The 27,013-nt window shown below is 44.0% G+C and overlaps 1 protein-coding gene across 1 annotated transcript in view; it reads left to right on the top strand.

Moving 5' to 3' along the window:
- The window catches only part of LOC126997278 (terminal uridylyltransferase 7-like), a gene marked incomplete in the record, with an annotated part of 169,407 nt that overhangs the window by 23,223 nt on the left and 119,171 nt on the right, over nt 1-27,013 (top strand). Inside the window, 5 exon segments of the mRNA XM_050858270.1 lie at nt 6,054-6,438; nt 12,250-12,366; nt 19,613-19,788; nt 21,573-21,723; nt 26,816-27,002. Of these exon segments, the coding sequence (XP_050714227.1) occupies nt 19,707-19,788; nt 21,573-21,723; nt 26,816-27,002 (420 nt within the window).

The raw sequence follows: 27,013 nt of genomic DNA, 5'->3' as shown, positions 1-27,013 counted from the left end.
ATATATATATATATATATATATATATATATATATATATATATATATATATATATATTTACACAAGCATTGTGTCCTTGAAGAGGTCGCGTAAATCAAAAACAATATAAATCAAACAAGAGGTAGGTTTCTATCGAAAAATAAATATTCACTTCATTCAGTGGAGAGAGAGAGAGAGAGAGAGAGAGAGAGAGAGAGAGAGAGAGAGAGAGAGAGAGAATATCCATATCACCGAGATATCCACTCAGGCACTCAGTCTCAGCCTCACTCGTGAGAGGAAGAAACGAGGGACACCATGAGTGACTGGCTGGTATTGGTACCGGTACCGAGCAGTCTGGTACTGGTACTGTACCGTATAGCTGGTACCGGTACCAGCCCACCCCTATTGTTGAGTAGCGTGGCAGCGTGGGTACTGTATTGTTGTTCAGTTCAAGTGACGCGCGGGAAGAACTGAGCTCAGCTGTGTGGCCGCGACGCCGTGTGAGTCCAGTTGCGTGAGACATCTGGTGGCCACTCCACAGCAGTGAGGGTGTTGTTGTTGAGTAGCGTGACAGCGTGGGTACTGTATTGTTGTTCAAGTGGCGCGCGGGAAGAACTGAGCTCAGCTGTGTGGCTGTGGCGCCGTGTGAGTCCAGTTGCGTGAGACATCTGGTGGCCCCTCCATAAAATATCGCGTTTAGTGAAAAAAACTTGTAAATTAAACATTTATTTGGATTTTGGACCTCGCGTTATTTAAAAACGCTGAAAACCAAACTTCAAGAGTTATATATATATATATATATATATATATATATATATATATATATATATATATATATATATATATATATATATATATATATATATATATATATATATATATATATATATATATATATATATATATATATATATATATATATATATATATATATATATATATATATATATATATATATATATATATATATATATATATATATATATATATATATATATAGAGTTCAGAAGAGCAGTCAGCGTGGAAATATCATAGAAGATAGAAAGAGAGGCAACATCGAGCGTGAATTTAAGAGGTAGATGACTATCAGTAGGAGGAGAGCTGATGAGACGAAGAGCCTTGGACTCCACTCTGTCCAGAAGAGCTGTGTGAGTGGAGCCCCCCCACACGTGCTGTGCTTCTGTGCTGACACCCTGCCTGGTCAAACTCTTTCGTCTCTGCCTACCAACATCTATCTTTCCTTCCTGCTGGAAGTATGCCTTTGTACAGCCTGTGCCTAAGAAGGGTGACCGCTCCAATCCCTCAAACTACCGCCCTATAGCTTTACTTTCCTGTCTATCTAAAGCTTTTGAATCAATCCTTAACCGGAAGATTCAAAAGCACCTTTCCACTTCTAACCTTCTATCTGATCGCCAGTATGGGTTCCGCAAGGGGCGTTCTACTGGCGATCTTCTTGCTCTCTTAACTGACTCTTGGTCATCCTCTCTTAGCCGTTTCGGTGAAACTTTCTCTGTTGCGTTAGACATATCAAAAGCCTTCGATAGAGTCTGGCACAAGTCTTTGCTTTCTAAACTGCCCTCTTTCGGATTCTATCCCTCTCTCTGTTCCTTTATCTCCAGTTTCCTTTCCGGCCGTTCTATCTCTGCGGTGGTAGACGGTCACTGTTCTTCCCCTAAACCTATCAACAGTGGTGTTCCACAGGGCTCTGTCCTATCACCCACTCTCTTCCTGTTATTCATCAATGATCTTTCCATAACAAACTGTCCTGTCCACTCATACGCCGACGACTCCACTCTGCATTATTCAACTTTCAATAGAAGAGCCTCTCAACAGGAAGTACACGAGTCCAGACTGGAGGCTGCAGAACGCTTAACCTCAGACCTTGCTATTATTTCCGATTGGGGCAGCAGGAACCTTGTGTCCTACAGTGCCTCAAAAACTAAATTTCTTCACCTATCAACTCGACACAATCTTCCAAACACCTATCCCCTATTCTTCGACAACACCCAGCTATCACCTTCCTCAACACTAAACATCCTCGGTCTATCCTTAACTCAAAATCTCAACTGGAAACTTCATATCTCATCTCTTACTAAATCAGCTTCCTCTAGGCTGGGTGTTCTGTACCGTCTCCGCCAGTTCTTCTCCCCCGCACAGTTGCTATCCATTTACAGGAGCCTTGTCCGCCCTCGTATGGAGTATGCATCTCATGTGTGGGGGGGGTCCACTCACACAGCTCTTCTTGACAGAGTGGAGTCAAAGGCTCTTCGTCTCATCAACTCTCCTCCTCATACTGATAGTCTTCTACTTCTCAAACTCTGCCGCCATGTTGCCTCTCTTTCTATCTCCTATTGATATTTCCACGTTGACTGCTCTTCTGAACTTGCTAACTGCATGCCTCCCCCCTCCCGTGGCCCCGCTGCACACGACTTTCTACTCATGCTCATCCCTATACTGTCCAAACCCCTTATGCAAGAGTCAACCAGCATCTTCACTCTTTCATCCCTCACGCTGGTACACTTTGGAACAATCTTCCTTCATCTGTATTTCCTCCTGCCTACGACTTGAACTCTTTCAAGAGGAGGGTATCAGGACACCTCTCCTCCCGAAATTGACCTCTCTTTTTGGACACTCCTTTGACCTCTATTCAGGAGCAGTGAGTAGCGGGCTTTTTTTATATTTTTTTTACGCCCGTGAACTGTCTCCTTAGCTGTAAAAAAAATTAAAAAAAAAAAAAAAAAAAATTGTGATTGTTGTTTATTCAATGTTTTGCACAAGAAAAAGATTACTAAAATATTAGTGACGTTTGGGAATAAAGTATTCTTCACGAAACAATAATTACATTAGCTCCTACTAGCTAAGAAGCATACTGAATTCACAGCTTGTGGAGATGTTTGTCACTCGTATTTCTTATACAGAGTAAACACAATGACTGATTCAACGAGTGAACAGTAATTTAGTCTTTTTAAGGAGTTCCACAGGACAGCAGAGCACACAGAGGATCAGTGTTTGGAGGTGAGGCTGGCTGGCTGGCTGGAAAGGTTGTTATTGAGTCTAAATAATATAGCCATTTGAATCTCATTACTAATCTTCTCTTTTAGATGTTACATTCAATATTTTCAATGTACAGTGCACTTCTGTATGCTGGTGTACAGAATAACTGTTCAGCATTTTGTACACTGTGACCACATGTACCTCTCAGTTTACACTAGAGGTGGCCAGGATTCGCTAATTTTGGATTCGATGGAATCAAATCTTTGGAATTCGTTGGAATTGAATCCAGATTCGACTTTTCTCCTACCACCTCAGTTACTCATTGGAGTTGGTGCTCCAGGTGCGGTTGAGTCCCCAAACGGGAAGTAGGGGGTGAGACTAATGAAGATTCGCCCTCAGGTGTTTACTAAGCTGCTTCTTTGTTCTGGGGGAAAAAATCCAGCCATTAATAATGTATATTGTTGTCTTATTCCTACGGTACCCTGAATGGAAATTATATAAAGTTTCAATCAAGCACATTGTGGTCCAGTAGGACAGGCTGCAGGAGCAGGAGGCAGGCTGAAGTAATAAGTCACAGTGACGATGACGAATCCACGCACACATAGGTGTTCAGTAGCCACCAGACTCAGCCTGAGACTGACCCCTCGTATTAAGTGAGCCGGCTCCGTGACCTCCTGACTTGCCATGAGTCACAAATCCCTGGTGGCATGGTCGCCCTGTTGCTGAGTAGCGGTGAACTATACATTAGAGAATGCGCTTGGCAGCTTTTAACCCTTTCACTGCTAAACGCTCGCAGCAAGCACTAGTGTAACTTGACGGTGGTGCTAAACGCTCGCTGCGAGCTCCAGTCGCACTCAAATTTCCCGCGTATGAGAGTGTTCCAACACTCTCACACCACAGCATTGCCAATTGCCAATTCAGTGGGTTTTCCACAAAATTTGGTGGAAAATCATATCAACCCAGCGTGGAAAATCTACGGACGAGTGAATGGTGGATGTTGTTGACCAATATAGCGGCATTTTTGCATAGCTTCACCTATCACATGATGATATTTTGACCAAATAGTCGTAAATTTTTCAGTTGGCAATACTGCCCTGCCAGCACCCCATCATCAAGAGATCTACAGTAGTTGCCTTACGGCTGACCGTCGCGCATGTATAAATGTACGTCTTCACAGGCAACACCCCCTGAACGTGCCTGTATGTTTGCAGGAGAGGCTTACATTACCAAATCTTATAGATCTTGGCCTCCTCTTTTCAATGGTGTGTTTTGTTTTTTTAACTGTGATGAATAGTTTTTGAGATACAGAGGTTAAAAGAGCGAGTACTTGCGTCACTTGCTGGTGTTGCTCAAAGCTCACTGCGAGTGCCAGTTGCACTCATGTAAAAAAAAAAACCTGAATGTGCCTGTATGCTCGCAGGAGAGGCTTACATAACTGAATCTTATAGATCTTGGCCTCTTCTTTCCAATGGTTTTGTAGCTGTGATGAATAGTTTTTGAGATACAGCTGTTAAAATAGAGCCCCTTCCCCCGCTGGGGTGCCCGAGTGTGCCTGGGGGGAATAGTCTCATTGTGAACGCTTAGCAAGGAAAGGGTTAAGGCTTATTAGATGCAGCAATGTCTCAAGAACGCAATGGTAGGCTCAGTTTTGCTGTTTATCATTATGGTAGCTTGATGATACAGTCGTCCCTCAAATAGTACGGTTTCCAATAGTACAGTTTCGTTTTTATACGGATTGGCATGAAATTTTTTTTTTAGGATTTTTAAATTTCCCACTTGTCGCACCAAGTAGCCATGGCGTGAGTGGCAACACTGTTCTACCAAAACACCTGCTGAAAGCACCCCAATGCGTTCGAGGAAGGTGTTCACCTTGCAGAAGAATTCAGATTTAGGAGAAGTTACGTTTTGGGATGAGTTACATTGCGGTAGGGAGAGCATATCACGTGAATGAGAGCAGTGTTCGCTGTATCTATCATAGTGTAAAAGAAATTCTTGACGCAGTAACTGCCAGTGCGCCAAGAGTTCTGCAAGAGTAAAGATGAAGGCCGTCCTTTTTCTAAGCCTCGTTGTTGCTCAGGTAATGGCGTCCACTCGCTGCAAAATGGGGTACGCTGATCTTCCTGATGCAATGGAAGCACTTATGTGTTTGTTTGGGGCGCCGTATTTGCTGATGACGTCATCACAGCACAGAGGCGTTCCACCTCTCAAAGCTGGGAGCGGAGTGGACGTGCCGAGTTGGCAACTCGTGCTGTCGCGTCACCTGTTTGAGAGTACTCGGGATGTACTGAGAGTCCCGATTCCCTCTCTCAAATGCAGCTCAGGGGTGTTTCTATGGGGGGCACTAATTTTATACGGATTTTCGAATAGTATGGGGGTCCTCAGTCCCTAACCCCCATACTATTTGAGGGACGACTGTAGTAGGAAAGAGTTACCATGCTGATTTGTGGTAATTTCGCCCGTCCGGCATCCTCTGGCTGGCGATGGGCAGGAGTGGCGGCTTCACTCAGTTCGCTGGCCAACCAGGCGAGAGGTGGGAGTTGTGCTCTCTAGTGTATAGCTTTGTGATGAGTTCCGGCGTGACCGACCGTCATTTGTCATGTCGGCCGCAGAGGGAGAATCGAATCCCTTTAAATTGGATTCGATTCCGGATTCGCTAAGGTGGATTTGACGGATTCGATTTTAGAGTCGACTCCTGCCCACCCCTAATTTACACGAGGATTGTGTTCCTGGCGAGCTTACTCACTGCGAAAACGTGCGTCCTTTGTTGACATGTAATGCAAGTCTTCAAATAACTTGCTTTAGTTTCTCTCTTAGATGTGCTGCTTAACTATGCTGGACAAAGTGTGTTAGAGGTCCAGAATGGGTACTGAATATTGGCAATTGCTGGACTGAATATTATAAACATCTGTGAATGGGTCATTTCCCTGGACTCTATTGATTTCATGGATAGGTGCTCCCTACTTATAGTTTGGGAAACTAAAGGTTTTGTGTATAAATCATTGCCATATGAATAACTAAGCATAAATTTAGCTTAATTTTCTTGGGATTTTATGTTGTAATTCTGATATCTTTTCTTTACAGGTATCATGATGGTAGACGAAGGGTTGACAGTCCCGGTGGAAGCAATCCTAGACATGTGAATCAAAGTTCACCTTTCAAAGGTTTTAATAACAGACATTTGGATAATTATGCCAGTCCAAACAGAAATGCTCATAAACAAAGTAACTATGACTCTGGGCATGGTGGTAACCTTCGCAACCCACACTACTACCAACCTCACCACCACCATGGTCCCAGTGGCCCTCTCAGGGATAGCAAGGACCCAAGAGTGAATGGCCCAAGACATGTCAACAGCCTCCACAATCCTCCAATCCCTGTTGGGACTGAAATAGAGAGTCCAGAATTTCGTCCAAGTCCTGAGGTTTTAGCAGAGCTTGAAGAGCAGTTTTTGTATCCTTTGAAGAAGGTAAGTTTTTCACACATTATTATTGTATCTGTTAAAGGTAATGACGGTATTGGTTTCAGCACCCCCTCTGCGTGCCAAAAGCCGCAGATGTTCATCTCAAAATATTATTGCGTAGTGCCTGCACATAATCTACGTGCATCATCTTTTTTACTTTAAATTACCTCTTGATTACTTATATATTATAATACAATATAAACAGACATTTTACTGTATTATTTAGGAAATGATGAGACAGTACCTGCACAGAGCATGCCATGCCATGCTTCATGGACAGTTATTATTGCCACCGCCTCTTTCCTTTCTCTCCACGTGATGGTTACCTGTCTGGGACATCACACACTGTTCAAGTCCAGTGATCAGAATGGCAGTGCACTGAAGGTCATTCAGGTTAACAAATATTTGGAGTATTGGGAGGGAAGGGACCCCTGAAAACATAAAATGTATTCACATAATCAGGAAAAAGACATGGAGTGTTTATCATTCACCAGTAATGCATAAAAATGCTGAACAGCAGTTTTAGGAAGATGTAAAGAGAGTAGATCCAGAGGTACTAAAGGCACAAAATGGTACAGCAGGTTTATTATTATTATTATTATTTATTTTTTTGTACGTGTACGCCTGTAGCGCCGATAGGCTCTCTTGAGGGGCCTGAATTTAAGTTGGCCCCAGCCCGTCATGGCGCAGGCAAGTGTTTACAGTGGCACCATCTTCTTTTGGCTCATGCTGCCCCCCGGAGCTCCTCTTTGATTCACTTGGACGGTTTCCTCTAGAGTCTGGGTTGATGGGTGGTCTTCAGGACAGCATGTGGGTAGTTTTAAGCCACTCGGCGGTGACTCAAAAATCCGAGGTGGTAGCGTGGGGATTCGAACCCGCGTCGTCCTTCACGCAGTGAATGTGGGCCCAGCATGCTACCACTCGGCCACCGCCTACCCATAATGCCAAGCAACAAGGAGGTGCCGTTGGAAAGGCAAACAATTCCGACAGTCATGGAGTCAAGTTGAGTTACAGCGTATGATGCACACTTTTTTTCACTCAAAACTTGCCAGAAAGTTACCTGCGCAGTGTATGCCAAAGGTAAAAATTTTGATTGATTTAAATTTTTTTGTCTTGTCCAATAGCAACTGTAAACTTACCTTTATTACTGTTTATGATTCTTTGTAGTCCATGGCTGTGCTTGTAATATGTTGCCATAGAAATTGCCATAGGCGGGAGGCGGTGGCTGAGTCGTCAAAGTAACGGCCTCGTGTTCAGGAGGACGCGAGTTCAATCCCCGCCCGGTGCCACCAAGTTGGGATTTTTCAGCCGCCGCCGAGTGGCTTAAAACTACCCACATGCTGTCCAGAAGACCACCTATCAACCCGGACTCTAGATTCTAGGATCAAAAATGAGCTCTGGGAGGGCAGCATGAGCCAATGCAAGATGGCGCCACTATAAACACTCGCCTGCGCCAGAATGGGCTGGGCCGACCATCAGGAGCCACCGGAATGAAGCCTTGGACCGACCATCAGGATCCACCAGGAAGAAGCCTACCGGCGCAATAGGCAGAAATTTAAAAAAAAAAAAAAAAAAAAAAAAAAAAAAAAGAATTCAGGGCAAACAAATACCATATTTCCCGCTATATAAGACGCACTATTTAAAAAAGAAAAGTTAAAAAAATCACCCTGTATCTTATACCCTGATGGTTGGGTTTTGGCAGGCCTAGGGGTTATTATCACTATTACGAAACCAACACCCAAAACACCTCCGTTTGACACAAGAGTTTCCAGGTGTCCTCAGAATTAAATATACATTATTTTGCGATGTGTAGTGTGCACTTTTTTCACTCTGAAAATGCCAAAAAGTTACCCCTGCGCGGTATGCGCCGAAGGTATAAATTTTGATTGCTTTAAATAATGAATAGTGTAATGCAATAGAAAAGGAAAGTGTGAATAAGCAGAAGAGAGGAGAACAAGTGATGCGAAATAAACATACAGGTCACAAGAAGATGACGCGCTGATTCGCAGCGTGAACACGAAACACAAAACACAATTCCATTGTGGAGCGCCAGTCACCAGTGTGCCGGGTACCTTGGCGGTGATGGTTAAAGCGGCTATTACACGGGAACAATATTGGTTGAGCAGGGTGCTGCCTGATGTGACTCAACTCGGTGACTGTGGGGCGGACTTGGGTGGATTAATCTAGAGGTTTTTCTTCTGTGCAACAGCCTGGTCAGCTGACATTTTCTGTGAGACATGTTCGAAAGAACGAATATCCGTGGATGACTAAAGTGTTTATTGTAAATACATTTTTGTTTCTTAATGTAAAAATAACTATTAAAACATATGATTAATCAACATATATTTCTACTTGAGCCGGTCCCAGAAAGTCAAGATCAAGACCAAGATTGCCCATCGAACGTAGCATTCCCGTTTTTTTTTTTTTTTTTTTTTTTTTCGTTGCCTATTGCGCCGGTAGGCATCTTCCCGGTGGGGCCTGATGGTCGGCCCAAGGCTTCTTTCAGGTGGGGCCTGATGGTCGGCCCAGCCCGTTCTGGCGCAGGCGAGTGTTTATAGTGGCGCCATCTTGCATTGGCTCATGCTGCCCCCCCGGAACTCGTTCTTGATTCGCTTGGACGGCTTCCTCTTGAGTCCGGGTTGATGGGTGGTCTTCAGGACAGCATGTGGGTAGTTTTAAGCCACTCGGCGGTGACTGAAAAATCCGAGTGGTAGCGTAAGGATTCGAACCCGCGTCGTCCATCACGCGGCGAATGTGGGTCCAGTACGCCATCACTTCGGCCACCGCCTACCCTCGTGATTAGTTTCCTCAGTAGCTCGGCAAAAGTTAGCGCCTGCACACTGCGCAGTGAATGAATCCACTAACCAACCTTTTTGTTTACCATTTCAAAGTCACAGCTGCTCGGGGTAAGAGCAGTGTAACTCTTCAGCCAGCAGTGGAACACTTTGAACACAGAGAAGGGCACAGGGCAACATACGGTGTCATAGTCATAATTGTAAGTAAGGTGCCGAATGTAATACTGCACATACATTAAGTTCAGGGAAAATCTGGAGTTTTTTTATTCGTTTTCTAAATATATCTTGCCAAATTATAGGTGCGTCTTATATGGCGGGAAATACGGTAACTGGTATAAAAAAAACATAGAAATGAAACCGGTTGAGGATTGCCCATATCTTGTTGTTATCCTGCTATTCTGCCGACCCAGTGTGGTGTCGAGTCTTGTACCCGTGTTTTATTCTGTCCGGTCCTGGTCTGTGCATGCCTGGGCTTTGTTTACATACTCAGGGTGGATGAATTTCAGCACGGTACTGTGTTTATTGTCAACTTCTTATGCAAGGGGTGCAGGTTATCATTTATCACAGTACTAACATTGACCCACCCAAGTTTATTTTAATTTTTATAAAAGTAAATGGCGTATGTTGTAAATTTGAAAAATGCTGGAAATATGAGAGTTTGTTCCTGCACCCCTTGTATGTCGGTAAATGTGATAAATGAGATAACCTGCACCACTTGTATGTCAGTAAATGTGATAAATGAGATATCCTGCACCCCTTGTATGTCGGTAAATGTAATAAATGAGATAACCTGCACCCCTTGTATGTCAGTAAATGTGATAAATGAGATAACCTGCACCCCTTGTATGTCGGTAAATGTGATAAATGAGATAACCTGCACCCCTTGTATGTCAGTAAATGTGATAAATGAGATATCCTGCACCCCTCAGCAATAGACATGGTACTGTTTTGAAATTCATCCACCCTGTGTATGTAAGCGAAGCATGCGCCTACGCAGATCAGGTTTGGATGGAGTAAAACAAGGGTACGATACTCAACGCCACACCGCTGGCTGACAGCCAATTACATTGTATTGTATGACTCAGGTACACTGTTACCAATTCAAGCAGTACAGGCTACATATACAAATAAATATTCGAAATATTTTTTGGGGAAGCTGTGCATCATCAGTCTTGCTTAACCATACAAGTATTTGAGCATTTTAAGCACTGAATTATTTTTCCCAAATTATTTCCTTAAAGCTTAGGGTGCGCCATATACGCTGGAGCGGGTCATACGCTGCAAAATACGGTCATCTATTCCTTTTTCACCCATTTATAATATTTTTACCTTGCCATCTTGGCAAAACTTGGCAGTTCCCTTGCATAATGTTGCACAACACTACGTGGCCAACAGGTCACCTGAACATAGGGCTGGGGTGAGGCCAGTGCTTGAGGACAGAGGTCAGAAGGCGTGGGAATGCTGCTCTATTCGTGGTGAGCCATTTGAATGATAAATTTTTTAGTGTAAATTTAGACACAACCAGTTTGACTTATGACCTGCCTGTTGGAACCAAGCCCTGCCATAACTTGGTGACTACTCATAACTTGATGCAGGTAGTCCGCGAGTTATCACTTATGCGACTTATGACCACTTGTACTAACTACCAGGCCAGTAATATTAGTAATACAGGTAACTCGATTTACGTGAGTTTGGTTTACGCGTTTTTTAAATAACGCGGGGTCCAAAATCCAAATAAACGTTTAATTTACACGTTTTTTTTCACTTATACGCGATATATTATGAAGTGGCCACCAGATGTCTCACGCAACTGGACTCACACGGCGCCACGGCCACACAGCTGAGCTCAGTTCTTCCTGCGCGCCACTTGAACAACAATACAGTACCCACGCTGCCACGCTACTCAACAGTTGGGGTGGGCAGGTATCGGTACCAGTACCGGTACTAACGGTACCAGCTATACAGTACGATACCGATACCAGACTGCTCGGTACCGGTACGCTCATGGTGTCCCTCATTTCTTCCTCACACGAGTGAGGCTGAGACTGAGTGCCTGAGTGGATATCTCGGTGATATGGATATTCTCTCTCTCTCTCTCTCTCTCTCTCTCTCTCTCTCTCTCTCTCTCTCTCTCTCTCTCTCTCTCTCTCTCTCTCTCTCCACTGAATGAAGTTAATATTTTTTTATCGATAGAAACCTACCTCTTGCTTGATTTACATTGTTTTTGATTTACGCGACCTCTTCAAGGACACAATACTCGCGTAAATTGAGAGTTACCTGTACTTTGTTAAGTAATGAGTTGACATTTCCAATATCCCACTGTGGGTAGAGCAGCTGTTTGTTCACACAGTTCCCTCGCTTCCTACCAAGCTTACTGCTAGATCTAGCAGATGCCAGTCGGCTAGCACAATGGCACCTCACAGTATTCCTGCAGCAGCTCCTATAGGCAACCATTTCCAGCAATCATCATTGAAGGAAACATTCACAGAAGGCAAAAAGATGCAGCGGAGGTGACACCACTGGCCACTCAGGTAACTGACATGGCCTTTGTGTATACTGTCCCTTCACCAACACAATGCCCGGCGGTTCAGTGACTTGGTGGGGGGTTTGGCAAACACAGCTATCTTGGAACAATTTGGTAGCTCCATTGCCTAATGTTGCGTGGCTGAAGGGTCACCGGAACGAAGGGCAGGGTGAGGTGAGCACGTGAGGGCAGAGCTGAGTTTAGAGGGGGAGGGTAGGAGGCACAGGATGCTGCTCGTTGGGACATTTGAATGATATTTTTAATATAAAGTTCAACATATGACTGGCCTGTCGGTCCCCAACCCCATTGCAACTGGAGACTACCTGTACTGAATCCTGTGCTGCTTTGCCATCCATTGTGTCACTGGTCTTCAACAAAAGTGTAAATACAAACTCAAAGGTCTTTGTCTCTGAAGACAGCTTTAAATATAGAGGTGATTATGGATAAAAATATGGTTGGTAAATATCTATTTTTAATTGTCCTATTCCTTTTTTTCAGAAATCTTTGCGGTTTCCAAAGGCCAAATATTTCTGCCGTCTCTGTGATTACCACTGTGATTCTCTGGTAGTGTGTAAAAGACACATAACCGACACTAGACACAGAAGACTTAAGGAGGTAAGTTCTAGGCTTTGCTATTTATACTATTGGGGAGAGAGAGAGAGAGAGAGAGAGAGAGAGAGAGAGAGAGAGAGAGAGACTATTAATATAACCCTAAGTCGTAGGGTTTAACCCTTTCATTGCGCGTGGTGCGGGACGCGACGATCCCCCGAGGCGCACTCAGGCAGCCCAATGGGGGGGTTTCTTTTAACCTCTATATCTCAAAAACTATTCATCACAGCTAAAACAACAAAACACCCTACATGTATTCCCGACCGTCTTGAAGACAGGCCCAACATTCTAGACCTCTTCCTTACCTCAAACCCTTCTGCTTACTCTATCAAACTGTTCTCTCCGTTGGGCTCCTCCGATCACAACCTTATTTCTGTATCCTGTCTTATCGCTCCTGTACACCCTCTGGACCCACTGAAGAGGCGATGCTCTGGCATTTTGCTTCAGCTCGATGGGACGACCTGAGGATGTACTTTTCTGATTTCCCATGGAATGATTACTGCTTCCAGGATAGAGACCCCTCTGTGTGACTCAATTTCTCCACCTATCAACTTGACACAGTCTTCCAAACACCTATCCCCTATTCTTCGACAACACCCAGCTATCACCTTCTTCAACACTAAATATCCTCAGTCTATCCTTAACTCAAAATCTTAACTGGAAACTTCACGTCTCCTCTCTTATTAAATCAGTTCCTCGAGGTTGGGCGTTCTGTATTGCCTCCACCAGTTCTTTACCCCTGCACAGTTGCTATCCATATACAGGGGCCTTGTCCGCCCTCATGTGGAGTATACATCTCACGTGTGGGTGCTCCACTCACACAGCTCTCTTGGACAGAGTGGAGTCTGATAGCCGTAGTATTAATCTCCCCCATTCCCTTTCCCTTCCCTTCCCTTTTCCTTGGCTGTGACCCGCAGTTTTAAGCATCCCTGGGGGGTTGGGGTTGATTAACACTACCTGAAGAGAGAGCAGATGGGTCGAAAAAGTGTTGACTCCGTGGGGTGCGAGGCAGGACATCTTTAGGTTTCGCTTCGTATATTTGATGAATAAATAGTGTTCTGTTTGTTATTATAGAAGAAAATATATTGAAAAGTATTAGAATATTTCTATGACTGATATTGTATCGCAAAGTTTGCTGAAGTTAATATATTTCTTTTAGTTTGTAAAGACTCTTGTGTTTCCATTTGATTGTAAACATACAGTTATTCCTGAAGATTTCTTTATAATTGCCCCCAAAAATGGCAAAAGACGGCAGATAGATGACTAAATATGGCATTATTATAGTAATACTTAACATATACCGTAAGAAAAGGGCATTTCTTGGTGACCACCTTGATTTAAGACAAAAATGCCACCAATGACACGACCTGGCAACCCTTATGTGACTGCCCCATGGCTGGCCAGGTGTGTGTGACCAGTCATGGATACCAACCTGTCTCATAAATTAACTTACCCGAGTTACCTGTTATTTACATGAAGATCAACAACGCTATTGTTTTGTTTTATGATATATAATGTATATGAATACAATGGTGTGTGATAAATGCATTATTTATCTCGTTTTCTGTAATTATTGGTTTGAAAGTCCTGCCAACATTATTATGACCTGCGGGTTGGTCTTGTCTGGCCCGCCGGGGACGGGATGGGGTGGGGTGGGGTGGTTTACACATACAGTAAAACCTTACCATTTGCGCCCTTGCCATTTGCGCGGCCTTAATTTGTGGCCATCATCCCACCATTTGCGCAGGTGGTCTTGCCATTTGCGCACCTCACAGCTATGTTAACGGAGTCTCAATGGCAGCAAAATGGCATCTGCTGATCTTGAGGACGTTTACTAGCTGTTCTGGCAGAAAAATGGCACCCGTTGATCTGAGGACGTTTACTAGCCATTTTGGCAGCAAAATGGCATCCGTTGATCTTCTAAGAATGTTAACTAGCTGTTCTGGCAGCAAAATGGCGTCCGTTGATCTTCTAAGGACGTTTACTAGCTGTTCTGGCAGCAAAATGGCGTCCGTTGATCTTCTAATGACGTTTACTAGCTGTTCTGGCAGCAAAATGGCGTCCGTTGATCTTCTAATGACGTTTACTAGCTGTTCTGGCAGCAAAATGGCGTCCGTTGATCTTCTAAGGACGTTTACTAGCTGTTCTGGCAGCAAAATGGCGTCCGCTGATCTTCTAATGACGTTTACTAGCTGTTCTGGCAGCAAAATGGCGTCCGGTGATCTTCTAATGACGTTTACTAGCTGTTCTGGCAGCAAAATGGCGTCCGGTGATCTTCTAATGACGTTTACTAGCTGTTCTGGCAGCAAAATGGCGTCCGTTGATCTTCTAAGGACGTTTACTAGCTGTTCTGGTAGCAAAATAGCATCCGCTGATCTTCTAAGGACGTTTACTAGCTGTTCTGGCAGCAAAATGGCGTCCGCTGATCTTCTAATGACGTTTACTAGCTGTTCTGGCAGCAAAATGGCGTCCGCTGATCTTCTAATGACGTTTACTAGCTGTTCTGGCAGCAAAATGGCGTCCGCTGATCTTCTAAGGACGTTTACTAGCTGTTCTGGCAGCAAAATGGCATCCGCTGATCTTCTAAGGACGTTTACTAGCTGTTCTGGCAGCAAAATGGCATCCGTTGATCTTCTAAGGACGTTTACTAGCTGTTCTGGCAGCAAAATGGCGTCCGCTGATCTAAGGACTTTTACTTGCTGTTCTGGCAGCAAAATGGCGTCCGCTGATCTTCTAAGGACGTTTACTAGCTGTTCTGGCAGCAAAATGGCATCCGTTGGGGAGCTACAGCTGTCTACCACCCGCGTGCCCTCTGCCGCCAGTGAAGAACACTGCCAACGTACACAACACGTCGTTTCCCGCCATAACCCGATCGCCTCTCCTCGTCTCGTGGTGACTGCAAGTATTCGATGTTTTCTGCCTCACCTTTGCACCACCATCATGCTGCACGCAGCGTCATAGAAGCCTAAACCCCGGAAGAACCCGGTGATGACCATGCCATAGGTGGAAGTGATTAAGAAGGTGGACAGTGGAAGAAAAAAGTGAGATTGGCCATGAGTAGGACGTGTTTCCTGCCAGCAGACTTTTTTTGCTGGTAGGGTTTTTTTTTGGGCTGTGACCGCCCATATGTATTTTTCCCTATAGGTTATTAAGTTCGCCATTTGCGCATTCGCCATTTGTGCCCCCTTAGACCGCCCATATGTGTGCATATGGTGAGGTTTGATTGTACCCCAGACCTGCGTATGGGGATGGGGACGGAAAGGGAATGGGGAAGATTAATACTACGGCTTTAAGGCTCTTCGTCTCATCAGCTCTCCTCCTCTTACTGATAGTCTTTTACCTCTCAAATTCCACCGCCATGTTGCCTCCCTTTCTATCTTCTATCGATATTTTCATGCTGACTGCTCTTCTGAACTTGCTGACTGCATGCCTCCCCCCCTCCCGCGGCCCCGCTGCACACGACTTTCTACTCAAGCGCATCCCTATACTGTCCAAACCCCTTACGCACGAGTTAAACAGCATCTTCACTCTTTCATCCCTCACACTGGTAATCTCTGGAACAATCTTCCTTCATCTGTATTTCCTCCTGCCTACGACTTGAACTCATTCAGGAGGAGGATATCAGGACACCTCTTCTCATGTTATTGACTGCTCTTTCAGCCACCTCTTTGGGTTCCTTACAGGAGGAGCAAGTAGCTGTCTTTTTTTGTGCCCTTGTGCTGTCTCCTTTGCTGTAAAAAAATAAAAAAATAACGCAGCCAAGAGTGCCGGCCATCATGTATGATGATCAGATAAGATTTTTTTTTCTTTTTTACAGCTACGGAGACAGTTCAAGGGTGTAAAGAAAAATATATATAAAAAAAGCCCGCTACTCACTGACTGCTCCTGAGTGTCCAAAAAGAGAGGTCAATTTCGGGAGGAGAGGTGTCCTGATACCCTCCTCCTGAAAGAGTTCAAGTCGTAGGCAGGAGGAAATACAGATGAAGGAAGATTGTTCCAGAGTTTACCAGCGTGAGGGATGAAAGAGTGAAGATGCTGGTTGACTCTTGCATAAGGGGTTTGGACAGTATAGGGATGAGCATGAGTAGAAAGTCGCAGCGGGGCATGGGAGGGGGGAGGCATGCAGTTAGCAAGTTCAGAAGAGCAGTCAGTGTGGAAATATCGATAGAAGATAGAAAGAGAGGCACTATGGCGGCGGAATTTGAGAGGTAGAAGACTATCAGTATGAGGAGGAGATCTGATGAGACGAAGAGCCTTTGACTCCACTCTGTCAAGGAGAGCTGTGTGAGTGGACCCCCCCACACATGAGATGCATACTCCATACGAGGGCGGACAAGGCTCCTGTAAATGGATAGCAACTGTGCAGGGGAGAAGAACTGGCGGAGACGGTACAGAACGCCCAGCCTCGAGGAAGCTGATTTAGTAAGAGATGAGATATGATGTTTCCAGTTGAGATTCTGAGTTATGGTTAGACCAAGGATGTTTAATGTTGAAGAAGGTGATAGCTGGGTGTTGTCAAAGAATAGGGGATAGTTGTTTGGAAGATTGTGTCGAGTGGATAGGTGGAGAAACTGTGTTTTTGAGGCGTTGAAGGACACCAGGTTCCTCTTGCCCCAATCGGAAATAATTGTAAGGTCTGAGGCTAAGCGTTCTGTTGCCTCCAGCCTTGAATCATTAAGTTCCTGTATGGTGGGTCTTCTATTAAAAGAAGTTGAGTAATGCAGAGTGGAGTCATCGGCATAAGAATGGATAGGACAGTTCATTTTGGAAAGATCATTAATGAACAACATAAAGAGAGTGGGAGATAAGACAGAATCCTGTGGGACACCACTGTTAATAGGTTTAGGGGAAGAACAGTGACCGTCTACCACAGCAGAAATAGAATGGTCAGAAAGGAAACTGGAGAAAAAGGTACAGAGAGAAGGATAGAAACCGTAGGAGGGTAGTTTGGAAAGCAAAGATTTGTGCCAGACCCTATCAAAAGCTTTTGATATGTCCAGCGCAATAGTAAAAGTTTCACCGAAACGGCTAAGAGAGGATGACCAAGAGTCAGTTAAGAAGGCAAGGAGATCACCAGTAGAACGCCCCTTGCGGAATCCATACTGGCAATCAGATAGAAGGTCAGAAGTGGAAAGGTGCTTTTGAATCTTCCGGTTAAGGATTGATTCAAAAGCTTTAGATAGACAGGAAAGTAAAGCTATAGGACGGTAGTTAGAGGGATTGGAACGGTCACCCTTCTTAGGCACAGGCTGTACAAAGGCATACTTCCAGCAGGAAGGAAAGGTAGATGTTGATAGGCAGAGACGAAAGAGTTTGACCAGGCAGGGTGACAGCACGGAGGCACAGTTTTTAAGGACAATAGGAGGCACTCCATCAGGTCCATAAGCCTTCTGAGAGTTGAGGCCAGAGAGGGCATAGAAAACATCATTTTGAAGAATCTTTATAACAGGCATAAAGGAGTCAGAGGGGGGATGAGTAGGAGGAATATGCCCAGAATCGTCCAGAGTGGAGTTTTAGGAAAAAGTTTGAGAGAAGAGTTCAGCCTTAGAGATAGATGAGACGGCAGTGTTGCCGTCAGGACTGAGGAGTGGAGGGAAAGATGAAGAAGTGAAGTTGGAGGAGATGTTTTTGGCTAGATGCCAGAAGTCATGGGAAGAGTTAGAGAAAGCAAGGTTTTGGCATTTTCTATTAATGAAGGAGTTTTTGGTTAGTCGGAGAATAGATTTGGCATGATTCTGGGCAGAAATATAAAGTTCGTAGTTAGCATTAGTTTGAAGGCTCTGGTACCTTTTGTGAGCTGCCTCTCTATCAATGACAGCACGAGAACAAGCGTGATTAAACCAAGGCTTTTTAGCGTGAGGAGTAGAGAAAGTACGTGGAATGTATGCCTCCATTCCAGAGACAATCACCTCTGTGATACTCTGAGCACACACAGAGGGGTCTCCATCCTGGAAGCAATAATCATTCCACGGGAAATCGGAAAAGTACATCCTCAGGTCGTCCCACCGAGCTGAAGCAAAATGCCAGAAGCATCGCCTCTTCGGCGGGTCCAGAGGGTGTACAGGAGCGATAGGACAGGATACAGAAATAAGGTTGTGATTGGAGGACCCCAACGGTGAGAACAGCTTGACAGAATAAGCAGAAGGGTTTGAGGTAAGGAAGAGGTCTAGAATGTTGGGCCGATCTCCAAGACGGTCGGGAATACGTGTAGGGTGCTGGACCAGCTGCTCTAGGTCGTTGAGGATAGGAAAGTTGCAGGCTTGTTCACCAGGCTGGTCAGTGAAAGAGGATGAAAGCCTGGAGATTTCAGCAAAGGGAGAGTGGGTCAAGATGTGCTCCACTTTAGAGTTCAAATAGTCAAAGAATTTTACATAGTTAGTAGAGTTAGGTGAGAGATAAACAGCAAAGATGTATTTAGTAATAGAATGGCAATGAAGTCTTAGCCAGATGGTGGAAAATTCTGAAGAATCAAGGTTGTGGGCACGAGAGCAAATGATGTCGTTGCGTACATAGGCGCAACATCCAGCTTTGGATTGAAATTTAGGATAGAGATAGTAGGAGGGAACAGAGTAGAGATTGCTGTCAGTAACCTCAGAAACCTGTGTTTCGGTGAGGAAGAGAAGGTGAGGTTTAGAGGAAGAGAGATGGTGTTCCACAGAATGAAAATTTGAACGAAGACCGTGAATGTTGCAGAAATTGAGAAGAAAGAGGTTCGAGGAGTTATCAAGACACCTCTCGGGTCGGCAGCCTGAAGGGGAGTCCTCCCTGGGGGAATTTGTGGTCCCCCCCCCCAGGTGGGGACTCCGAGGCATGATATAGGTGTGCCATTTTGAAATTTGAATTTTGGGAAAAGGTGTATATGTTGTGTGAATGTAGTGTGGTGTGGATAGAGAGAGGATCTGTCTTTAGAGAGCATGCTGAACTACTCTCTGGTGTTGGTGAGACAATAGGGAAACGGTTAGTGAGGACATGGGAAGGGTCTTTGGAGGGCTTCAGCTCCCTTCTCACCTCCCATATATACCTCACCGTTAGTGGCTTGCGCCCGTTCGGTAGGTGTCTTCCTACCTACTCCAGCCAATAATGTAATAGTTTACACTCATGCATTTATCAATTTTACACTTCACTCCCCTGTCACTTACACCAATTCTTCCTCTCCTGGATAAATATTTGTCTCAGGAGTTTCCAAACTGTTGTTACCCTGTTTGTTATTGTTTATTGAATACATTTTCAATTCACAGTGTTATTTTTCCAGGCCAAAGATTTGGAGACCACGTTAAAAAATCTTCCTCCTGCCACGGACGCATGCCTCTGCCGTCGATAAGCTTATTACATCTGTCAGCGAACAAATGAAAGCAACACCAGAAACAATCACCACTCGGAGGGAACTTGTGTCGCAGCTCAATGACCTCCTTGCCACCAAAGTGAAAGGTATGTTAGATAATTTGTTTTGACCATTTTTTCCTTCATGATGAAATGTGCAAGGTGGCAATGAGAAAGAAATTCTTCAACTATGTTATTAACCCGGTAGCTGTGGGGATCATGATTCTTAATGGTCCCTCTAAACGAGAAAAATGAGAAAAAATCACCCTCACACAAACCATTTCATAATATACATCAAAGAATTTGTGATCAGTTTATGTATCATCTATTTTGGGGGGTTAAAATCATGGCACAAATTTGTCCGGTAGCTGCTACATGGTCAAGCCACAAATTTGGCCCGTCGCTGCTGCCAGGTTAAGAGATACGTTTGCTGATGTTTGCATGGATAGTCACATATATTGAGTACAGATTTGTGCTCTAGCATAGATGCTTATTGTGTTGTTTATAAAATTTTCATATCTAAGTATGTAAGTTGCATTTGGCAGTAAGACGTAAATGTGACCATGAAAAAAGAGCTCCCAATTAGCAGGCAATCAAGCTAATGCTCAGCTGTCATTGGCTGTCTTCGCACACACTTCAACATCTCTCCATATCCTATTAGTACTAGCAGGCAGTCTTGTGTGATTTACGGTCTGAAATGTCTGAAGCCCTCTGTAGAGGTGCCCTGTCAAACCTGCTGAGGAGGATATAGAGTTCAGAAAAGGATACATAATTCATTAAGTGCATAGTGGTCACTAAATGCATTTCAAAGATGCTGAGTGTTGTTGAAGTGACTCACGTCGTGGCCACATTAACATGTGCTCCAAAACTAGCCTTTGCTGAAGAGTATAATTCATGTTTCAGTAAAGAAGAAAAAAGTTAAAAATATGAAATACAGTGTGCTTGTTATCTTTGAGTGCAGTAGAGGAATGCATTTTTTTTGTATATACACTTTGTATATAGCAACGTACGAAGATAGAGAAAATAGAATGAGGCAACCATGCTGATAAAACTGTACACACACATTTATATAGTTGCTTGTACTGGCTGGCTGGCATCAGTCTGGTGTGCAATGTGGAAACTAATGGGAAACTGGCAGAAATTGCATGTCAAAAAAATGAAAAAGGGTGTAGATATAAATATTGAAATAACAATTGACAGGGGTGGCTGGTATAGAGATTCAGGGGTGGCTCTGACACTGCTTCTTTGGCATCACTGACTTGAAGAATATTGTATATTAAAGGGAAAAAGGTGCATTATGTAAGCCAAACAAGTGTTAATAGCACAAAAACTGTGCTAGATCGGCATTGCATGACCCTCCAACACCCCCCAACAATTTATATTATGCAACTAGGGGTCTGAAATGGAAATGCTGAAGAGTAAAGATGGCGCCACTATAAACACTTGCCTGCGCCACAATGGGCTGGGGCCAACCATCAGGCCCTACTATGAAGGCCTACCGGCACCACAGGCCAAGACGTAAAAAAAAAAAAAAAAAAAAAAAAAAAAATAAAAAAATAAATAAATAAATAAAAAAATAAACTATAATGCCATGTTGTAGGATTCATCAGGGCTAACAAATGTTGTTATACAATGTCATGTCTACAATGCTTGGGTAAGCCAGGAAAACAACTTGAAGAGAACAAGAAGATGGACAATTTGTTGATTGGCGTCTGCGACGCCGATAAAAAGCGAATTTTATCTGATGGTTGATGAAGGGTTGAAAACCACTTGAATATTGTATTGAATATTGTATTACAAGTGTTAGATATTATATATGAAAGAAGGGTCATTATTATAAATACCTGTTTGTAAGATAAGATTGCTAACAAACATGCTTGTCTTGTTCGTAGGATGCAGGCTGGAGATGGTTGGATCTTCAATATGCGGATTCTGCCTAAAAACAAGTGATGTCAATATTGACATTATTATGGATGACAATCAGAGTCCTTCAGCGGCCCTTTTAGGAGTGAGAGACTTGGTTGCAGATAATGACACATACATGTAAGTACTGGGCTGCTGCAGCCTTCATTAACACTAGTGGCTGGAAAGTTTGTGACCAGAGTACACATATTTAGGGAACCCTCCAAAGTTTTGAGTGATTTGAGTGAAGGAAAGGTATGACTAGTGAGATATCCATGGTTGTTTGCATAATCTCCAGGAAAATCCACCAAAAGGATTATGTTAAATATAATTGTAGAGTAGCTTTACCTATCTATATCTCCGACGCCTTGCTTCCTCACGGGAACTTCCCTCCAGGGGGTGGCCATGGCTGAAGTGTCTCCACCTCTCCCTGTTCTGGCACTCCCTATCAACACTCACTCCTGCCACTTCCAACTCTCTCGCTCCAATACTCACTCACCCTATTGATCCACTTCACAGGTGGTCTTCCCCTGACACCCCCTCCCTCAATCCTTCCCTCATACACTCTTCACAAATTCATTCTCCCCTTAGCTTACTCTGTGTGGGAGTTTCTAAAGGAAAAGAGTATAGATGGATAAAATCAATTCAGAAGAAGGAAACAGTAGTGTAGGAAATGAGGTACAGGTAACTCTCGATTTACGCGAGTATTGTGTCCTTGAAGAGGTCACGTAAATCAAAAACAATGTAAATCAAACAAGAGGTAGGTTTCTATCGAAAAATAAATATTAACTTCATTCAGTGGAGAGAGAGAGTGAGAGAGAGAGAGAATATCCATATCACCGAGATATCCACTCAGGCACTCAGTCTCAGCCTCACTAGTGTGAGGAAGAAATAAGGGACACCATGGGTGACTGGCTTGTATTGGTACCGGTACCGAGCAGTCTGGTACCGGTACTGTACCGTATAGCTGGTACCGTTAGTACCAGTACTGGTACCGGTACCTGCCCACCCCTATTGTTGAGTAGCGTGGCAGCGTGGGTACTGTATTGTTGTTCAAGTGGCGCGCAGGAAGAACTGAGCTCAGCTGTGTGGCCGTGGCGCCGTGTGAGGCCAGTTGCATGAGACATCTGGTGGCCACTCCATAAAATATCGCGTAGAAGTGAAAAAACGTGTAAATGAAACATTCATTTGGATTTTGGACCCCGCGTTATTTAAAAAACGTGTAAACCAAACTCGCATAAATCGAGAGTTACCTGTACCTATGGGGTGAATGTGGAGGGATAAAATGAATGAGGAGTTTTTGTTTCTCTGTGTGTGGATGGGATACATTTGCTAGCAAAACCTGTTTTGAATCATATGTTATCTGCTTGTTTTGTTGTTATTGGGCCTGTAGCACCAGTAGGCTTTCATGATGGGGACTGCTGGTCATCCCCAGCCCACTGGTGGTGCAGGCAAGTATTTAAAAAGTAGCACTATTCTTGTTTGGTCAGCTCCATCCTAGTAGTGGGACAGGCTAGTATTTTAAAGTGGGTCATGGCCTCACTTGATCCTCTTGATAGAGTCACTAGAGACCAGGTTGATAGAGGTTCATCAGGACAGCATGTGGCTTGTCACTGACCACTCAGCAATGACTGAATATTGTCAGCTTGTAGCAGCAGGTGAAACTTGAACCCGTGCCCTCCAGGACACTGTACCCACACACTGACACTCAGCCACTGCCTCCCCGAGACAAAAACAGAAAGGCTGATCGTATGGAATGGACAAAAATAGAATATTTCCAAGCAATAGATTTTCTGTTTGTAAGATAAGTTCAAAAGGTTTGTAGGGAAGGGTCTAACCATAGACCTAGTTGATTTTATATTTAGTAAACATGCACATGGATGGCAGGGGACTATCCTCTGAGGTGTTGTGTTCCTGCCCACGGCTAGCAGTCACTCTGACCCCTTGCCTGGGTTGGGTGGGGCAGGGCCTGCAACTAACAAACTAATGGGGAACATACGCTGGGGGACGCATCCGTTACTCACCCGACGCCTCCGCCCCCTACGGTCCCTCTGAACAAGCCCCCATCAGTTAGTCCCATTCCAAGCCACTCCTGGCAGGATCAGTCAACTGCCCCAGCTCATGAGTGTGTGGGAGTGTCAAAGTTTGTTGAGTGACCCCTTGAATGGCTTCTGCGCCACCGTTCTTGCCGCCGGTGCTGCAGGTGAATACAGCTCGTAAATGTATACGGCCGGGTACGTACTTGCGAACAGAACACCGTATCTAAACAAGGCCATGTTACGCAACGAAGATTCATGTATCAAGGTGGGGAAATATAGAGTCTGTAACTGAACCTCGCCATGTCACGAACTTTCATGCGTCCCACCTCGCCGAATCGGAGTCGGTCCGTGTTTGGAGGTTGTGCTGTCTCCTGTTTTTTTAGCTATTTCTATCCTCGTAACTTGTGCCACTAAGGGGCTGGGCCGCCCATAAGGCCTCCCAAGAAAGCCTACAGGCGCTACAGGCAGCACATAAAAAAAGGGGGGTGGGGAATTTTGGCAAAATCAGGTCCTAGAAAGTTGCTGTTGTTTTGAGGACGCCGTTGTTTTGAATGCTGGATAAATGAGGTTCTACTGTACCTACGTTTATTAGGTTCATTGGTATTATACATATTTTAAAATTTCCACCACTTATGACAGACTTTTGGCATTACCATTTACCATTGATAAGGTTTCAGGCCCCGGTCCCTTGCCAAAGCAGCGTTCCATTAGTCCATCAGTGGACTAAGTTCCCCCCAATTAGTCCGGTATATCGAGGGTTTACCGTATATGTGTATTTGCTAGTAACCTTTTAGGAGGCAAAGAAAATTAGAAACCTGAGTGCTTCCATGTATTACATCTTCAGGGGAAGAGAAGAAATGCAGAGATGTATTGTCCTCTTCCCTTGAAGATGTAATACATGAAAGTGCTTGGATTTTTCATGATTTCTTTGCTTCCTAGTGGTCACCAGCAGATATACATGTCACGCACTATAGAGGGATTATTTTGGATGTGTATACAGTAATCCCTCGCTATATCGTTGTTCCCTTATTGCGGTCTCGCTGTATCGTGGATTTTTAAATTGTAAATATTTAGTTACGTATCGCGCATTTTTCGCTATATCGCGGGATTTTGTGGTACAGATAACTCTCGATTTGCGCGAGTATTCTGTCCTTGAAGAGGTCGCGTAAATCAAAACAATGTAAATCAAACAAGAGGTAGGTTTCTATTGAAAAATAAATATTCACTTCATTCAGTGGAGAGAGAGAGAGAGAGAGAGAGAGAGAGAGAGAGAGAGAGTATCCATATCACCAAGATATCCACTCAGGCACTCAGTCTCAGCCTCACTCGTGTGAGGAGGAAATGAGGGACACCATGAGCGACTGGCTAGTATTGGTACTGGTACCGAGCAGTCTGGTACTGTTATTACCGGTACTGGTACCGGTACCTGCCCACCCCTAATGTTGAGTAGCGTGGCAGCGTGGGTACTGTATTGTTGTTCAAGTGGCGCGCGGGAAGAACTGAGCTCAGCTGTGTGGCCGTGGCGCCGTGTGAGTCCAGTTGCGTGAGACATCTGGTTGCCACTCCATAAAATATCGCGTATAAGTGAAAAAAGTGTAAATTAAACATTTATTTGGAATTTGGATCCCACATTATTTCAAAAATGTGTAAACCAAACACGTAAATCGAGAGTTACCTGTATAGAGGTATTTTAATATATTTATTATTTTACTTATTTTGCATTAAAAGAAGCATTTTGTAGCCTAAAAAAATGTAAACTATAAAAAAGATTAAGAAAGTATTAACCCTCTCGCGCATGATGACGCATTTTGCGTCACCAAGGGTAAAAGGTCCTGGCGCACGATGACGCAAAATGTGTCATAAACTTTAAAAAATTGATTAAAAATTAAGTTTTCGGTGAAAATGCGTCAAATTTGGGAGCATCATTTATTGGGCTAAGTTTCTTAATGGTAACATATGGCAACCTTTCTAAGAAGCGTAGATGAGGAGCTCTGAGCAATTTTTAGTTTTTAGCTTACTCTGACGGGAGAGGAAAAAAATAGTTTTCACAGTGTAACTCTGGAACTAATATTCTTCGAAACATATATTCAGCTAAAAAAGTTGGCCCACAAAATTTTGAGCTAGCGAGTGGGGAAGAGTTGGTACTTAGTATTTGTTATCTACAATACTCTATATGGAGATTTGAAACAAGTCTGTATTGTTTATATATTTTATTTTCCTCTTTTTATTTTTTTATTTTTTATTTATTTATTTATTTATTTATATTTTTTTACATTGCTGCCTATTGCGCCGGTAGGCTTCTTCCCGGTGGATCCTGATGGTCGGTCCAAGGCTTCTTTCTTTCCGGTGGGTCCTGATGGTCGGCCCAGCCCGTTCTGGTGCAGGCGAGTGTTTATAGTGGCACCATCTTGCATTGGCTCATGCTGCCCTCCCAGAGCTCATCTTTGATCCTAGAATCTAGAGTCCGGGTTGATAGGTGGTCTTCTGGACAGCATGTGGGTAGTTTTAAGCCACTCGGCGGAGTTTTAAGCCACTCGGTGGAGTTTTAAGCCACTCGGCGGAGTTTTAAGCCACTCGGTGGAGTTTTAAGCCACTCGGCGGAGTTTTAAGCCACTCGGCGCATGTTCTAGTACAAGTCTTTATGAAGGCATTTATTACGTGAGCGTAAATGACATGTAGCACATACACATATTTGTAACTACTGATATACACCTCATCTATATCTTAATTTTTTTTAGTTTATCAATTATTTATTAATAAGACGTGCTACAAGACGAGACAAGACAATTGACGTGGGCGAAATGAATGACGTGGGGCTGTAAAGGGGAAGAGGTAGGTCACTACTCTGGATGGATTTATGATGGAATTGGGGGGATAGTGGGTAGTCTACTGAGTGTTGCCATGTGTTACATAATCCATTCCAATTTTCAGCCATTTAGACCTGGCGCGATTTCTGTATGCGTTTTAAATCGCGCTCAATTGAGGCTTGTCGCCTCTCCACGGGCAAGCCTCAATTGATGTCTGTCGCCGTTCTCAGGTTAAGAAGATGAAAAAAGTGACATACTTTCATATGAAAGTTAGTTAAGATTATAATTATTGAAAACAGATTTTTGATAAGTGGTCCTCAGGAGCTGCCATGTATAGGCTGCCTGGTCTCTTTCTGTCTCCTCCATCCTTGTATTTTGCTTCAACAGAAATGTTGTAGACGACCTCTCATCATCATTCCCCACCATGTCGTTCACTCACTCAAAGACCAATGAGCGCATGGTAGTGGGAGCCAGCAGTGCATCTTCAAAGTACACCAACCAACTGCTTCAAGAATACACCTCCTTAGATCATCGTGTGCCCGTCCTTGGAATAACATTCAGGTACTGGGCCAAGGTAAGCTTCTA

Source organism: Eriocheir sinensis, chromosome 12 (assembly GCF_024679095.1).
Source record: "Eriocheir sinensis breed Jianghai 21 chromosome 12, ASM2467909v1, whole genome shotgun sequence".
Classification (NCBI taxonomy): Eukaryota; Metazoa; Arthropoda; class Malacostraca; order Decapoda; family Varunidae; genus Eriocheir; species Eriocheir sinensis.
This window is presented reverse-complemented; position numbering and strand designations above follow the sequence as displayed.